The sequence below is a fragment of the Dendrobates tinctorius genome, unplaced genomic scaffold (genome assembly GCF_039654945.1).
Source record: "Dendrobates tinctorius isolate UK_male_01 unplaced genomic scaffold, ASM3965494v1 ptg000261l, whole genome shotgun sequence".
Taxonomy (NCBI): domain Eukaryota; kingdom Metazoa; phylum Chordata; class Amphibia; order Anura; family Dendrobatidae; genus Dendrobates; species Dendrobates tinctorius.
Genome location: NW_027361928.1, coordinates 790,001 through 807,733, shown reverse-complemented (window position 1 = coordinate 807,733; position 17,733 = coordinate 790,001). Strand labels below are relative to the sequence as shown.

The 17,733-nt window shown below is 54.5% G+C and overlaps 1 protein-coding gene across 2 annotated transcripts in view; it reads left to right on the top strand.

Moving 5' to 3' along the window:
* Nucleotides 1-7,173: 7,173 nt before the first annotated feature.
* Nucleotides 7,174-17,733, top strand: part of RNF123 (ring finger protein 123) — a 70,034-nt gene continuing 59,474 nt past the window's right edge. Inside the window, exons 1-4 of one of the 2 annotated variants that reach the window (XM_073558875.1) lie at nt 7,174-7,319; nt 10,223-10,307; nt 12,873-12,957; nt 13,598-13,677. In XM_073558875.1, coding sequence (XP_073414976.1) covers nt 10,226-10,307; nt 12,873-12,957; nt 13,598-13,677 — 247 coding nt within the window. In that variant the 5' untranslated portion in view covers nt 7,174-7,319; nt 10,223-10,225. The remainder of the gene's footprint in view (nt 7,320-10,222; nt 10,308-12,872; nt 12,958-13,597; nt 13,678-17,733) is intronic. The other variant, XM_073558877.1, reaches the window with a different exon arrangement.

Sequence of the window (17,733 nt, the reverse complement as noted above, 5' to 3'; positions counted from 1 at the left end):
ACATCCCAGACTCTGCTGCTCTGCTACATCACAATAGTCAGCTGACATCCCAGACTCTGCTGCTCTGCTACATCACAATAGTCAGCTGACATCCCAGACTCTGCTACATCACAATAGTCAGCTGACATCCCAGACTCTGCTGCTCTGCTACATCACAATAGTCAGCTGACATCCCAGACTCTGCTGCACTGCTACATCACAATAGTCAGGTGACATCCCAGACTCTGCTGCTCTGCTACATCACAATAGTCAGCTGACATCCCAGACTCTGCTGCTCTGCTACATCACAATAGTCAGCTGACATCCCAGACTCTGCTGCTCTGCTACATCACAATAGTCAGCTGACATCCCAGACTCTGCTGCTCTGCTACATCACAATAGTCAGGTGACATCCCAGACTCTGCTGCTCTGCTACATCACAATAGTCAGCTGACATCCCAGACTCTGCTGCTCTGCTACATCACAATAGTCAGCTGACATCCCAGACTCTGCTGCTCTGCTACATCACAATAGTCAGGTGACATCCCAGACCCTGCTGCTCTGCTACATCACAATAGTCAGGTGACATCCCAGACTCTGCTGCTCTGCTACATCACAATAGTCAGCTGACATCCCAGACTCTGCTGCTCTGCTACATCACAATAGTCAGGTGACATCCCAGACTCTGCTGCTCTGCTACATCACAATAGTCAGGTGACATCCCAGACTCTGCTGCTCTGCTACATCACAATAGTCAGCTGACATCCCAGACTCTGCTGCTCTGCTACATCACATTAGTCAGGTGACATCCCAGACTCTGCTGCTCTGCTACATCACAATAGTCAGGTGACATCCCAGACTCTGCTGCTCTGCTACATCACAATAGTCAGCTGACATCCCTGTCTCTTCTGCTCTGCTACATCACACTAATCAGCTGACATCCCCGACTCTGCTGGGCTCTGCTACATCACAATAATCAGCTGACATCCCTGACTCTGCTGGGCTTTGCTACATCAAAATAGCTGATATCCTCAACTCTGCTGTGCTGCTGGTCTCTGCTACATCACAATAGTCAGCTGACATCCTCGACTCTGCTGTGCTGCTGGTCTCTGCAACATCACAATAGTCAGCTGAAATCCCCAACTCTGCTGCTCTGCTACGTCACAATAGTCAGCTGACATCCCTGACTGCTGCTCTGCTGCATCAAAATGGTCAGCTGATATCCCCAACTCCTCTGCTCTGCTACATCACAATAGTCAGGTGACATCCCTGACTCTGCTGCTCTGCTACATCACAATAGACAGGTGACATCCCCGACTCTGCTGTGCTGCTGGGCTCTGCTACATCATAATAGTCAGCTGATATCCCCGACTCTGCTACATCACACAATAGTCAGCTGATATCCCCGACTCTGCTACATCACAATAGTCAGCTGATATCCTCGACTCTGCTACATCACACAAAAAGCTGATATCCTCGACTCTGCTACATCACACAATAGTCAGCTGATATCCTCGACTCTGCTACATCACAATAGTCAGCTGATATCCTCGACTCTGCTACATCACACAATAGTCAGCTGATATCCCCGACTCTGCTGTCCTCTAGAATCATAGAATGGTAGAGTTGGAAGGGACCTCCTGGGTCATCTGGTCCAACCCCCTGCTCAAAGCAGGACTCCCCTAAATCATCCCAGTCAGATGTCTGTCCAGCCTCTATTTGAAGACTTCCATTGAAGGAGAACTCACCACTTCTCGTGGCAGCCTGTTCCACTCATTGATCACTCTAACTGTCAAAAAGTTTTTTCTAATATCTAATCTGTGTCTCCTCCCATTCAGTTTCATCCCATTGCTTCTAGTCTTTCCTTGTGTAAATGAGAATAAAGTTGATCCCTCTACAATGTGACAGCCCTTTAGATATTTGTAGACAGCTATTAAGTCTCCTCTCAGTCTTCTCTTTTGCAAACTAAACATTCCCAAATCCTGCAACCTTTCCTCATAAGACAGGGTCTGCTACATCACAATAGTCATATACAGCCTAGAAAATGGATACAACGTATCCAAACACACCACTGAGAAGTATGTTAAACAAGTGGTGACTTTATTCAGAAAATGTAATACACATTGTTTTCTCAAGGGGAGTGTGTCCAATCATACTTCATCCCATTTTTTTATATCATCATATACATTTCTAAATGGCTGCGACGATCTGGCTTCAGAGAATGGCGATTCATATGTGCACTGCGCCCGCTGTTCCTGCATTGCTTAGGGGCCTATTTCACCTACCGGCCTGTGTATATGACGTCACGGAGGCATTTCCTCCACACTCGCCGGAGCTGAGCCCGTATGCGATGCACCTGGGACCCGGGGGTGGTGGGAACGTGCGCAGCACACTATTCGCTGCTTTCTTGGCCAGATGATATAAAAATGGGATGAAGAAAGATTGGACACACTCCCCTTGAGAAAGCACATGTGCGAAATGCGCGTCGGGGTGTCTGTGGTACCATGGACGGGCATTATACTACAAGATGGGTAGGTCTGAAATTTCTGAACTACATGGTATCCTTAACGGCTCTAGTATCCTGCACTTTACTTCTTAGCCGGTCACTTCTGGTTTCGGGATAGGACGGTTTGATGTGTTGCTAACTACCCCCAGCCTGTTACTATTCCACCCCATTGCTCTTATTTTGCGCCAGGGTTTTTCCTCTTGTTTATTTCTTTTCATGTTTCATGCACCTTTCATTCATGACATTTTATGTGTATTACATCTTCTGAATAAAGTCACAATTTTTTCCATCCTCCAGACCCAACGGGCCAGCTCCCATCCTCGGAGCCCCGTGGGCCGGCTCCCATCCTCGGGGCCCCGTGGGCCGGCTCCCATCCTCGGGGCCCAGCGAGCCGGCTCCCATCCTCGGGGCCCCGTTGACCAACTCCCGTCCTCTGGACCCAGTGGGCCGGCTCCCGTCCTCTGGACCCCGTGGGCCGGCTCCCGTCCTCTGGACCCCGTGGGCCGGCTCCCGTCCTCTGGACCCCGTGGGCCGGCTCCCGTCCTCTGGACCCCGCGGGCCGGCTTCCATCCTCTGGACCCTGTGGGCCGGCTCCCATCCTCTGGACCCTGTTGACCAACTCCCGTCCTCTGGACCCTGTGGGCCGGCTCCTATCCTCGGGGACCCGTGGGCCGACTCCCATCCTCTGGACCCCGCTGGCTGACTCCATCCTCGAGGCCCCGCGAGCCGGCTCCCATCGGGGCCCCGCGAGCCGGCTCCCATCCTCGGGGCCCCGCGGGTCGGCTCCCATCCTCTGGACCCTGTGGGCTGGCTCCCATCCTCTGGACCCTGTGGGCCGGCTCCCATCCTCTGGACCCTGTGGGCCGTCTCCCGTCCTCTGGACCCTGTGGGCCGGCTCCCATCCTTGGGGCCCCGTGGGCCGGCTCCCATCCTCGGGGCCCCGTGGGCCGGCTCCCATCCTCGGGGCCCCGTGGGCCTGCTCCAATCCTCCGGACCCCGTGGCTGGCTCCCATCCTCTGGACCCCGTGGGCTGGCTCCCATCCTCTGGACCCCGTGGGCTGGCTCCCATCCTCTGGACCCCGTGGGCCGGCTCCTATCCTCTGGACCCCGTGGGCCGGCTCCCATCCTCTGGACCCCGTGGGCTGGCTCCCATCCTCTGGATCCCGTGGGCCGGCTCCCATCCTCTGGATCCCGTGGGCCGGCTCCCATCCTCTGGACCCCGTGGGCCGGCTCCTATCCTCTGGACCCCGTGGGCCGGCTCCCATCCTCTGGACCCCGTGGGCTGGCTCCCATCCTCTGGATCCCGTGGGCCGGCTCCTATCCTCTGGACCCCGTGGGCCGGCTCCCATCCTCTGGACCCCGTGGGCTGGCTCCCATCCTCTGGATCCCGTGGGCCGGCTCCCATCCTCCGGAGACTGCGGCCTTGCTGTCTGTGTGAGACCTGAGTCACTGGAGCCTTCTGATGGCAGAGCCGCTGTGGTGCCAGTTCTCACGGTGCGGCTCCTCCCTCCGACTCCGCAGCAGATGGTTATTATTCACGTAATTTCTTGTTATTAACCCCTTTCTGCCATATGACGTACTATCCCGTCCGTCCATGTGCCCTGTGACTTAATTCCCATGGACAGGATAGTACGTCATATGTGATCAGCGGCGCTCACAGGGGGAGCGCAGCTAATCGCGGCCGGGTGTCAGATGATTATCACAGCTGACACCTGGGACACGGGGAACAGTGCAAGCACATCGTGAGCCCCCTCCCTGCGCGATAATTCCCTATGGCCCCAGTACACTGCGATCATGTTTGCCAGGGGTTAATGTGCCTGCTGAGAAAGCCTCCCCGTGCCTGTTAGATCGTTGATCTGACATAGTGCTCTGCAAAATGTGAGATCAGCGATCTGACACTTCATAGTGATGTCCCACACTGGGACAATACAATAAAGTAAAAAAAAAATCATAAAATTTCCTAATTCTTTTTTTTTTTTAATAAAAATACACATATTTAGTATTGCTGCGTCCGTAATGACCCGCCCTATATAACTGTCCCATTATTTAACCCCTTTAGTGAACCCCTTAAAAAATCAAGTAAAAAAACAATGCTTTATCATCATACCACCAATCAAAAAGTGCAATAACGCGCGATCAAAAAGACGCATATAAATATCCATGGTACCGCTGAAAACGTCATCTTGTCCCACAAAAAACGAGCCGCCATACATCATCAGCGAAAAATTAAAAAAGTTACAGCTCGCAGAATAAAGCGATGCAAAAATGATATAAATGAGGTATCGCTGTAACCGTACCGACCCGAAGAATAAAGCCGCTTTATCAATTTTACCGCACGCGGAACGGTGTAAACGCCCTCCCCCTAAAAGAAATTCATGAAACGCTGGTTTTTGTTCATTCTGCGTCCCAAAAATCGGAATAAAAAGCGATAAAAAAAGTCACATGCCCGAAAATGGTACCAATAAAAACGTCAACTCGTCCCGCAAAAAATAAGACCTCACATGACTCGGTGGGTCAAAATACGGAAAAATTATAGCTCTCAATATGTGGTGATGCAAAAACTATTTTTACAATAAAAAGCGTCTTTTAGCGTGTGACAGCTGCCAAACATAAAAACCGCCATAAATAGTAAATCAAACCCCCCCGTTATCACCCCCTTAGTTAGGGAAAAATAATAAAATTAAAAGAAAATGTATTTATTTCCATTTTCCCATTAGGGTTAGGGCTGAGATTAGGGTTAGGGGTGTGTTGGGGTTGGAGTTATAATTGGGGGTTTCCACTGTTTGGGCACATCAGGGGCTCTCCAAATGCAACATGGCGTCTGATCTCATTTCCAGCCAATTCTGAGTTGAATAAGTCATATGGTGCTCCTTCCCTTCCCAGCTCTGCCATGCGCCCAAACAGTGTTTTACCCCCACATGTAGGGTATCAGCCTACTCAGGACAAATTGCAAAATAACTTTTGGGGTCCAATTTCTCCTGTTACCCTTGGGAAAATAAAAATTGGGGGTAAAAATATCATGTTTGTGGAAAAAAATGAATTTTTTATTTTCACGCCCGGGCGTTATAAACTTCTGTGAAGCACTTGGGGGTTCAAAGTTCTCACCACACATCTAGATAAGTTCCTTGGGGGGTCTAGTTTCCAAAATGGTGTCATTTGTGGGGGATTTCCACTGTTTTGGTACATCAGGGGTTTTCCAAACGCGACATGGTGTCCGATCTCAATTCCAGCCAAAAACGTCAAATGGCGCTGCTTCCCTTCCGAGCTCTGCCATGTGCCCAAATAGTGGTTTACCCCCACATGTGGGGTATCAGCGTACGCAGGACAAATTGCACAATAACTCTAAGTGTCCTGTTTCCCTTGGGAAAATAAAAATTGGGGGTGAAAAGATAATTTTTGTGGAAAAAATGATTTTTTAATTGTACCGCTGTACGTTATAAACTTCTGTGAAGCCCTTGGGGGTTCAAAGTTCTTACCACATATCTAGATAAGTTCCTTGGGGGGTCTAGTTTCCAAAATGGGGTCACTTGTAGGGGGTTTCCACTGTTTAGGCACATCAGGGGCTCTCCAAACGTGACATGGCGTCCGATCTGAATTCCAGACAATTTTGCATTGAAAAAGTCAAACGGCGCTCCTTCAATTCTGAGCTCTGCCATGCGCCGAAACAGTGGTTCCCCCCCACATATCAGGTATCAGCGTACTCAGGACAAATTGCACAATAACTTTTGCAGTCCAATTTCTCCTGTTACCCTTGGTAAAATAAAAAAAATTGAACCTGAAGTATTTTTTTTGTGAAAAAAAGTTAAATGTTCATTTTTTTTAAATATTCAAAAAAATTCCTGTAAAGCACCTAAAGGGTTAATAAACTTCTTGAATGTGGTTTTGAGCACCTTGAGGGGTGCAGTTTTTAGAATGGTGTCACTTTTGGGTATTTTCTATCATATAGACCCCTCAAAGTGACTTCATATGTGATGTGGTCCGTAAAAATAAAATGGTGTTGTAAAAATGAGAAATCGCTGGTCAACTTTTAACCCTTATAACTTCCTAACAAAAAAAAATTTTGGTTCCCAAATTGTGCTGATGTAAAGTAAACATGTGGGAAATGTTAGATATCAAGTTATTTGTGTGCCGTATCTCTGTGATTTAAGGGCATAAAAATTCAAAGTTGGAAAATTGCAAAATTTTCAATATTTTCGCCAAATTTCCATTTTTTTCACAAATAAACGCAAGTTATATGAATGAAATTTTACCAGTAACATGAAGGTCAATATGTCACGAGAAAACAATGTCAGAATCACCGGGATCCATGGAAGCGTTTCAGAGTTATGACCTCATAAAGGGACAGTGGTCAGAAGTGTAAAAATTGGCCGGTCATGAACGTGCAAACCACCCTTGGGGGTGAAGGGGTTAAGGGCATAAAAATTAAAAGTTTGAAAATTGGAAAATTATCACAAAATTTCCATTTTTTCCGTAACTCCTATCAAAGAGACGTCACCAGTAACATGAAGGACAGTGTGCGAGGAGAAAGCAGCGTCAGCGGGAGCCATGGACGCCGCGCAGAGGGACCGGGCTCACAACTACGACCCCGGGCAGGAAGCTGCAGACCGACCCCAGGGCCGGCTGTGAGGCTCCGCCCCCAGTCACGGCACTACAACTCCCGGCACGCCACTGCCCCGGCGGTGAGAGGCATGCTGGGCGCTGTAGTGCGCACTTGTTACTCTGAATAAAGCTTGTTGAAAAAAAACAAAGAAACAGGAAGTGGCCTGAAGGGCGGGGCGCGGTGAAGGGGGTGGAGCCAGCGCTGCCTGGAGCGCGGAGTGTGAGAGGCCGAGAGGTGAGTGCAGGCCGCGTCACTGTGGAGACCGGGCGCCGGGTGCAGCCGCAGGCTCCGGAGCTCCGAGCCGGGACAGTGCTCTCTACGACACCGCTCCGACCTTCCAGAGGGTCCACCCGGGGGCTCCTCCCACTGCGCGACCATGACGTCACAGCGGAAGGGCGGTACCACGAGGACCCATGCAGGAAGCTCCGCCCCCCGCCCCTCCCCAGCGCATCACCCACCCCTCGGGTCATGTGACTGGAAGGTTGTCATGCTGACGCTCTCTTCGGGTCATGTGACTGGCAGGTTGTCATGCTGACTCCTCAGGTCATGTGACTGGCAGGTTGTCATGCTGACTCTCCTCGGGTCATGTGACTGGCAGGTTGTCATGCTGACGCTCTCCTCGGGTCATGTGACTGGCAGGTTGTCATGCTGACTCTCCTCAGGTCATGTGACTGGCAGGTTGTCATGCTGACGCTCTCCTCGGGTCATGTGACTGGCAGGTTGTCATGCTGACTCTCTCCTCGGGTCATGTGACTGGCAGGTTGTCATGCTGAAGCTCTCCTTGGGTCATGTGACTGGCAGGTTGTCATGCTGACTCTCTCCTCGGGTCATGTGACTGGCAGGTTGTCATGCTGACGCTCTCCTCGGGTCTTATGACTGGCAGGTTGACATGCTGACGCTCTCCTCGGGTCTTATGACTGGCAGATTGTCATGCTGACTCTCTCCTCGGGTCATGTGACTGGCAGGTTGTCATGCTGACGCTCTCCTCGGGTCATGTGACTGGCAGGTTGTCATGCTGACTCTCTCCTCGGGTCATGTGACTGGCAGGTTGTCATGCTGACGCTCTCTTCGGGTCATGTGACTGGCAGGTTGTCATGCTGACTCCTCAGGTCATGTGACTGGCAGGTTGTCATGCTGACTCTCCTCGGGTCATGTGACTGGAAGGTTGTCATGCTGACGCTCTCTTCGGGTCATGTGACTGGCAGGTTGTCATGCTGACTCCTCAGGTCATGTGACTGGCAGGTTGTCATGCTGACTCTCCTCGGGTCATGTGACTGGCAGGTTGTCATGCTGACGCTCTCCTCGGGTCATGTGACTGGCAGGTTGTCATGCTGACTCTCCTCAGGTCATGTGACTGGCAGGTTGTCATGCTGACGCTCTCCTCGGGTCATGTGACTGGCAGGTTGTCATGCTGACTCTCTCCTCGGGTCATGTGACTGGCAGGTTGTCATGCTGAAGCTCTCCTTGGGTCATGTGACTGGCAGGTTGTCATGCTGACTCTCTCCTCGGGTCATGTGACTGGCAGGTTGTCATGCTGACGCTCTCCTCGGGTCTTATGACTGGCAGGTTGACATGCTGACGCTCTCCTCGGGTCTTATGACTGGCAGATTGTCATGCTGACTCTCTCCTCGGGTCATGTGACTGGCAGGTTGTCATGCTGACGCTCTCCTCGGGTCATGTGACTGGCAGGTTGTCATGCTGACTCTCTCCTCGGGTCATGTGACTGGCAGGTTGTCATGCTGACGCTCTCTTCGGGTCATGTGACTGGCAGGTTGTCATGCTGACTCCTCAGGTCATGTGACTGGCAGGTTGTCATGCTGACTCTCCTCGGGTCATGTGACTGGAAGGTTGTCATGCTGACGCTCTCTTCGGGTCATGTGACTGGCAGGTTGTCATGCTGACTCCTCAGGTCATGTGACTGGCAGGTTGTCATGCTGACTCTCCTCGGGTCATGTGACTGGAAGGTTGTCATGCTGACGCTCTCCTCGGGTCATGTGACTGGCAGGTTGTTATGCTGACGCTCTCCTCGGGTCATGTGACTGGCAGGTTGTCATGCTGACTCTCTCCTCGGGTCATGTGACTGGCAGGTTGTCATGCTGACGCTCTCCTTGGGTCATGTGACTGGCAGGTTGTCATGCTGACGCTCTCCTCGGGTCTTATGACTGGCAGGTTGACATGCTGACGCTCTCCTCGGGTCTTATGACTGGCAGATTGTCATGCTGACTCTCTCCTCGGGTCATGTGACTGGCAGGTTGTCATGCTGACGCTCTCCTCGGGTCATGTGACTGGCAGGTTGTCATGCTGACTCTCTCCTCGGGTCATGTGACTGGCAGGTTGTCATGCTGACGCTCTCCTTGGGTCATGTGACTGGCAGGTTGTCATGCTGACTCTCTCCTCGGGTCATGTGACTGGCAGGTTGTCATGCTGACGCTCTCCTCGGGTCTTATGACTGGCAGGTTGACATGCTGACGCTCTCCTCGGGTCTTATGACTGGCAGATTGTCATGCTGACCCTCTCCTCGGGTCATGTGACTGGCAGGTTGTCATGCTGACGCTCTCCTCAGGTCATGTAACTGGCAGGTTGTCATGCTGACGCTCTCCTCGGGTCTTATGACTGGCAGGTTGTCATGCTGACCCTCTCCTCGGGTCATGTGACTGGCAGGTTGTCATGCTGACGCTCTCCTCGGGTCTTATGACTGGCAGGTTGTCATGCTGACTCTCTCCTCGGGTCTTGTGACTGGCAGGTTGTCATGCTGACGCTCTCCTCGGGTCATGTGACTGGCAGGTTGTCATGCTGACGCTCTCCTCGGGTCATGTGACTGGCAGGTTGTCATGCTGACGCTCTCCTCGGGTCTTATGACTGGCAGGTTGTCATGCTGACCCTCTCCTCGGGTCATGTGACTGGCAGGTTGTCATGCTGACGCTCTCCTCGGGTCATGTGACTGGCAGGTTGTCATGCTGACGCTCTCCTCGGGTCTTATGACTGGCAGGTTGTCATGCTGACCCTCTCCTCGGGTCATGTGACTGGCAGGTTGTCATGCTGACGCTCTCCTCGGGTCTTGTGACTGGCAGGTTGTCATGCTGACTCTCTCCTCGGGTCTTGTGACTGGCAGGTTGTCATGCTGATGCTTTCCTCAGGTCATGGCTTCTAGAGGCTCCGGAGCGTCACTGACCAAGAGAAGCTTCCGACTGTCCAGCGAACCGGAGAAGATAAAGCTCACAGGTAAGACATGGCGACATTCATCTGGGGACTGTGGCCCCTCGGGGCCATGGGATGGAGTGTGGTGCCGGCCCCTCGGGGCCATGGGATGGAGTGTGGTGCCGGCCCCTCAGGGCCACGGGATGGAGTGCGGTGCCGGCCCCTCAGGGCCACGGGATGGAGTGCGGTGCCGGCCCTGTTTGTGCCTGCCCCTCGGGGCCATGGGATGGAGTGTGGTGCCGGCCCCTCGGAGCCATGGGATGGAGTGCAGTGCCGGCCCTGTTTGTGCCTGCCCCTCGGGGCCACGGGATGGATTGTGGTGCCGGCCCCTCGGGGCCACAGGATGGAGTGTAGTGCCGGGACCATGGGATGGAGTGTGGTGCCGGCCCCTCGGGACCACGGGATGGAGTGTGGTGCCTGCCCCTCGGGGGGCCACGGGATGGAGTGTGGTGCCTGCCCCTCGGGGGGCCACGGGATGGAGTGTGGTGCCTGCCCCTCGGGGGGCCACGGGATGGAGTGTGGTGCCGGCCCCTCGGGGGGGCCACGGGATGGAGTGTGGTACCGGGACCACTGGATGGATTGTGGTGCCGGCCCCTCGGGACCACTGGATGGAGTGTGGTGACCGGGACCATGGTGGGGGCGGCCACGGGATGGATTGTGGTGCCGGCCCCTTGGGACCACGGGATGGATTGTGGTGCCGGCCCCTTGGGACCAGGGGATGGATTGTGGTGCCGGCCCCTTCGGGACCAGGGGATGGATTGTGGTGCCGGCCCCTCGGGACCATGGGATTGAGTGTGGTGCCTGCCCCTCGGGGGGCCACGGGATGGAGTGTGGTGCCTGCCCCTCGGGGGGGCCACGGGATGGAGTGTGGTACCGGGACCACTGGATGGATTGTGGTGCCGGCCCCTCGGGACCACTGGATGGAGTGTAGTGCCGGCCCCTCGGGACCACTGGATGGAGTGTAGTGCCGGCCCCTCGGGACCATTGGATGGAGTGTAGTGCCGGCCCCTCGGGACCACTGGATGGAGTGTAGTGCCGGCCCCTCGGGACCACTGGATGGAGTGTAGTGCCGGCCCCTTGGGACTACTGGATGGAGTGTAGTGCTGGCCCCTCGGGACCACTGGATGGAGTGTGGTGACCGGGACCATGGTGGGGGCGGCCACGGGATGGAGTGTGGTGCCGGCCCCTTGGGACCAGGGGATGGAGTGTGGTGCCGGCCCCTTGGGACCAGGGGATGGCGTGTGGTGCCGGCCCCTTGGGACCAGGGGATGGCGTGTGGTGCCGGCCCCTTGGGACCAGGGGATGGAGTGTGGTGCCGGCCCCTCGGGACCAGGGGATGGAGTGTGGTGCCGGCCCCTCGGGACCAGGGGATGGAGTGTGGTGCCGGCCCCTCGGGACCAGGGGATGGAGTGTGGTGCCGGCCCCTCGGGACCAGGGGATGGAGTGTGGTGCCGGCCCCTCGGGACCAGGGGATGGAGTGTGGTGCCGGCCCCTCGGGACCAGGGGATGGAGTGTGGTGCCGGCCCCTCGGGACCAGGGGATGGAGTGTGGTGCCGGCCCCTCGGGACCAGGGGATGGAGTGTGGTGCCGGCCCCTCGGGACCAGGGGATGGAGTGTGGTGCCGGCCCCTCGGGACCAGGGGATGGAGTGTGGTGCCGGCCCCTCGGGACCAGGGGATGGAGTGTGGTGCCGGCCCCTCGGGACCAGGGGATGGAGTATGGTGCCGGCCCCTCGGGACCAGGGGATGGAGTGTGGTGCCGGCCCCTCGGGACCAGGGGATGGAGTGTGGTGCCGGCCCCTCGGGACCAGGGGATGGAGTGTGGTGCCGGCCCCTCGGGACCAGGGGATGGAGTGTGGTGCCGGCCCCTCGGGACCAGGGGATGGTGTGTGGTGCCGGCCCCTCGGGACCACTGGATGGAGTGTGGTGCCGGCCCCTCGGGGCCACGGGATGGAGTGTGGTGCCGGCCCCTCGGGGCCACGGGATGGAGTGTGGTGCCGGCCCCTCGGGGCCACGGGATGGAGTGTGGTGCCGGCCCCTCGGGGCCACGGGATGGAGTGTGGTGCCGGCCCCTCGGGGCCACGGGATGGAGGGTGGTGCCGGCCCCTCGGGGCCACGGGATGGAGGGTGGTGCCGGCCCCTCGGGGCCACGGGATGGAGGGTGGTGCCGGCCCCTCGGGGCCACGGGATGGAGCGTGGTGCCGGCCCCTCGGGGCCACGGGATGGAGCGTGGTGCCGGCCCCTCGGGACCAGGGGATGGAGTGTGGTGCCGGCCCCTCGGGACCAGGGGATGGAGTGTGGTGCCGGCCCCTCGGGACCAGGGGATGGAGTGTGGTGCCGGCCCCTCGGGACCAGGGGATGGAGTGGTGACCGGGACCACGGGGGGGGGGGCACGGGATGGAGTGTGCCTGTTTTAATTTCCTGCTCACACAGTTGAGGGTTCGCTGCCGTGTTTCGGTAACCTTTCCTTTGCACTGACCGCTCTTGTCTGCACTTACACCCTGTAACAAACCTTCAGCTGTGTGAATGGCAGGCCTTGGTGTAGACGTGGATGAGGTTCTGGTTCACTTCCTTTCTCTCCTGTGTTATAGGCATCGTGAGCGAGCGGCTCCTGAGCCAGTACCTGCACCGCGTGTTCCCGGGCAGCGAGGGGGCGCAGCATGGCACCACCTACAGGTAACCGGACCCCCACACTAGCACTGTGTGCCCCCGCTGCCCCCCTGCGCTGGTGACGAGTGCCGGCTGCTGCGCCTGTGACCTATAATAGTCCTGCAGCGTCACCTCCTCTATAAATAGCTGCAGCCGCGGCTCCCCTCCTCGTGTCACTGCCCCGCGGCTCCCCTCCTCCTTTCACTGCCCCGCGGCTCCCCTCCTCGTGTCACTGCCCCGCGGCTCCCCTCCTCGTGTCACTGCCCCGCGGCTCCCCTCCTCGTGTCACTGCCCCGCGGCTCCCCTCCTCGTGTCACTGCCCCGCGGCTCCCCTCCTCGTGTCACTGCCCCACGGCTCCCCTCCTCCTTTCACTGCCCCGCGGCTCCCCTCCTCGTGTCACTGCCCCGCGGCTCCCCTCCTCGTGTCACTGCCCCGCGGCTCCCCTCCTCGTGTCACTGCCCCGCGGCTCCCCTCCTCGTGTCACTGCCCCGCGGCTCCCCTCCTCGTGTCACTGCCCCGCGGCTCCCCTCCTCGTGTCACTGCCCCGCGGCTCCCCTCCTCGTGTCACTGCCCCGCGGCTCCCCTCCTCGTGTCACTGCCCCGCGGCTCCCCTCCTCGTGTCACTGCCCCGCGGCTCACACACTGATCGTCTGCTGCTCTCCACAGGAAACCTCTCACCTTTCAGAACCTGGACGAGCGGCTCGACCGACTACTGACCACAGCACAAACCACAGACGAGGGCGCAAGTGAGGACCGCAGCGTGAGAGGGGTTGTGTCCAACTATCCATAATATATAGGGGAAGAACTCCACCCACTATGTACCCATCTCACCACTAGAGGGGGCTCCTCACATACAGATGTGTATATATACAGTCACCACTAGAGGGGGCTCCTCTCATACAGATGTGTATATATATATATATATATACAGTCACCACTAGAGGGGGCTCCTCACATACAGATGTGTATATATACAGTCACCACTAGAGGGGGCTCCACACATACAGATGTGTGTATATATATATATATATACAGTCACCCCTAGAGGGGGCTCCTCACATACAGATGTGTGTATATATATATACACTCACTGGCCACTTTATTAGGTACACCTGTCCAACTGTGTGTTAAGACTTAATTTCTAATCAGCCAATCACATGGCGGCAACTCAGTGCATTTAGGCATGTAGACATGGTCAAGACAATCTCCTGCAGTTCAAACCGAGCATCAGTATGGGGAAGAAAGGTGATTTGAGTGCCTTTGAACGTGGCATGATTGTTGGTGCCAGAAGGGCTGGTCTGAGTATTTCAGAAACTGCTGATCTACTGGGATTTTCACGCACAACCATCTCTAGGGTTTACAGAGAATGTTCCGAAAAAGAAAAAAAATCCAGTGAGCGGCAGTTCTGTGGCCGGAAATGCCATGTTGATGCCAGAGGTCAGAGGAGAATGGGCAGACTGGTTCGAGCTGATAGAAAGGCAACAGTGACTCAAATTGCCACCCGTTACAACCAAGGTAGGCAGAAGAGCATCTCTGAACGCACAGTGCGTCGAACTTTGAGGCAGATGGGCTACAGCAGCAGAAGACCACACCGGGTACCACTCCTCTCAGCTAAGAACAGGAAACTGAGGCTACAATTTGCACAAGCTCATCGAAATTGGACAGTAGAAGATTGGAAAAACGTTGCCTGGTCTGATGAGTCTCGATTTCTGCTGCGACATTCGGATGGTAGGGTCAGAATTTGGCGTAAACAACATGAAAGCATGGATCCATCCTGCCTTGTATCAACGGTTCAGGCTGGTGGTGGTGGTGTCATGGTGTGGGGAATTTTTTCTGGGCACTCTTTGGGCCCCTTGGTACCAATTGAGCATCGTTGCAACGCCACAGCCTACCTGAGTATTGTTGCTGACCATGTCCATCCCTTTATGACCACAATGTACCCAACATCTGATGGCTACTTTCAGCAGGATAATGCGCCATGTCATAAAGCTCGAATCATCTCAGATTGGTTTCTTGAACATGACAATGAGTTCACTGTACTCAAATGGCCTCCTCAGTCACCAGATCTCAATCCAATAGAGCATCTTTGGGATGTGGTGGAACGGGAGATTCGCATCAGGGATGTGCAGCCGACAAATCTGCGCCAACTGTGTGATGCCATCATGTCAATATGGTCCAAAATCTCTGAGGAATGCTTCCAGCACCTTGTTGAATCTCTGCCACGAAGAATTGAGGCAGTTCTGAAGGCAAAAGGGGGTCCAACCCCTTACTAGCATGGTGTACCTAATAAAGTGGCCAGTGAGTGTATTCACCACTAGAGGGGGCTCCTCACATACAGATGTGTATATATACAGTCACCACTAGAGGGGGCTCCTCACATACAGATGTGTATATATACAGTCAGCACTAGAGGGGGCTCCTCACATACAGATGTGTATATATATATACAGTCACCACTAGAGGGGGCTCCTCACATACAGATGTGTGTGTATATATATATATATATATATATATATATATACAGTCACCCCTAGAGGGGGCTCCTCACATACAGATGTGTATATATACAGTCACCACTAGAGGGGGGCTCCTCGCATACAGATGTGTGTATATACAGTCACCACTAGAGGGAGCTCCTCACATACAGATGTGTATATATATATATAGTCACCACTAGAGGGGGCTCCTCACATACAGATGTACATATATGCAGTCACCACTAGAGGGGGCTCCTCACATACAGATGTACATATATGCAGTCACCACTAGAGGGAGCTCCTCACATACAGATGTACATATATGCAGTCAAGATTCAAGATTCAAAGAAGCTTTATTGGCAGGACTAAATACACATTAGTTTTGCCAAAGCAGGTGTACAGAAGGGAATAGGGATAGGGACTGTAGGGATGTTGGGAAGGGGCTGTAGGAAAGGTGGATGGGGCAGATCCAGGTTGGGGCTATAGAAGTCCATGGCATAGGGAAGGTGGATGGGGGATTGGGGCATATCCAGGGTGGGGGCCATAGAAGTCCATGGCATATCATAGTTCTCTTTCTCGCAGTCTATGGCATTTGTTCACATATTGTGCTGCTATCTCCACTGCTCTCTCTTCTTCCCCCAGCAGGATGTATGTTTTCTCTTCCTCCTTCATGGTGGTGAAATCCGGGAAGAGATGTGAGAGTCTCCTGAAGTGAGTGTCCCTCACTGCTGAGTACTTGGAGCAGTGTAGCAGGAAGTGGGTCTCATCCTCCAGGGCCTCCTGGTCACAGTGTTGGCACAGTCTTTCCTCCCTGGGCTTGTAGCTCTGCCTGTGTCGGCCGGATTCGATGGCCAGACTGTGGGCACTGAGTCTATATCGGCTCAGGATCTTGCGGTCTTTGGGGTCCGGGAGTTTCTCCAGGTATGGAGCCAGTCTGTAGTCTCTCTGTAGACTCTGGTACATGGTCAGTTTCTGTGAGCTGATGATGTCGTTCTTCCAGTCACTTACGTACCTCTCCTGGCCTTCGTCTACCATCTTCCTGATTCCGGCTTTTGTCAGGTTGTTGTGATTGGTTTTCTGGTCAGGTTGGGTTTGGGTGAGCTGTTCCGAGGGTCCTGGTTTTTCTGTTTCCCCTACATGTGTCAGGGCTTTATGGTGATGGGAGCTTGGATTGCTCCTACGTAGGTGAGCCCGGAATGACAGTGCCCTCTTTAGAACCGTTAGGTGTAGAGGGAATCTGCCCAGCTCGGCCCGGCAAGCACTGTTGGAGGTGCTCCGATGGACTTGGAGAAGGTGCTTGCAGAATTCCAGGTGGAATATTTCTGTTGGACTTGAATCCCACCTTGACCAGTCTGGGTAGGTGTGAGGACCCCAGACTTCGCTACCATACAGGAGGATTGGGGCGATGATAGAGTCGAAGATTTTTAACCAGACCCTCACTGGTGGCTTTAGATGGTAGAGTTTCCTTCGGATGGCATAGAAGGTTTTGCATGCCTTGTCTTTCAGGGTCTCTATGGCGTGTTAGAAGCTCCCTGATCGGTGAATCTCTAGGCCCAGATAGGTATATTTGTCCGTTCCTGTAAGGGCGCAGTTGTTGAGGACAAATGAAGGGTGCTGGTCTGATTTTCTCTTTCTCTTCTGGAACACCATGATGTTGGTTTTCTTTAGGTTGACCGGTAGAGCCCAGGTGGAGCTGAATTTCTCTAAGATTTTCAGGTTGTCTTGGAGGCCTTTCTCGGTTGGTGACAGAAGCAGCAAGTCATCTGCATACAGCAGGAATTTCACCTGCGCGTCGTGGAGGGTGAGACCTGGTGCTGTGGAAGATTCCAGAGCGGTAGCCAGCTCGTTGATGTAAATGTTGAAGAGCGTTGGTCTTAGGCTGCAGCCTTGTCTGACTCCCCGGCTCTGCTGGAAATAAGCCGTTCTTTTACCGTTCACCCTCACACTGCAGAGGTTCTCGGTGTAGGAGCTTTTGATAACATCATAGGTCTTTCCTCCTATTCCGCTCTCCAGCAGTTTCAGGAATAAGCCTGGGTGCCACACCGAATCAAAGGCCTTTTTAAAGTCCACGAAACAGGCGTATATCTTCCCGTTCTTTGTATTGTGGACGTGGCTCTGAATGAGGCTGTGCAGGGTGTAGATGTGGTCAGTAGTGCGGTGGTTTGGCATGAACCCTGCTTGGCTCTTGCTGAGGACGTTGTGCTCGGTGAGGAAACTGAGGATCCGCTTGTTCAGGATGCTGTTGAACAGTTTTCCCAGGTTGCTGCTGACACATATTCCTCTGTAGTTGGCTGGGTCATACCTGTCCCCATTCTTGTGGATGGG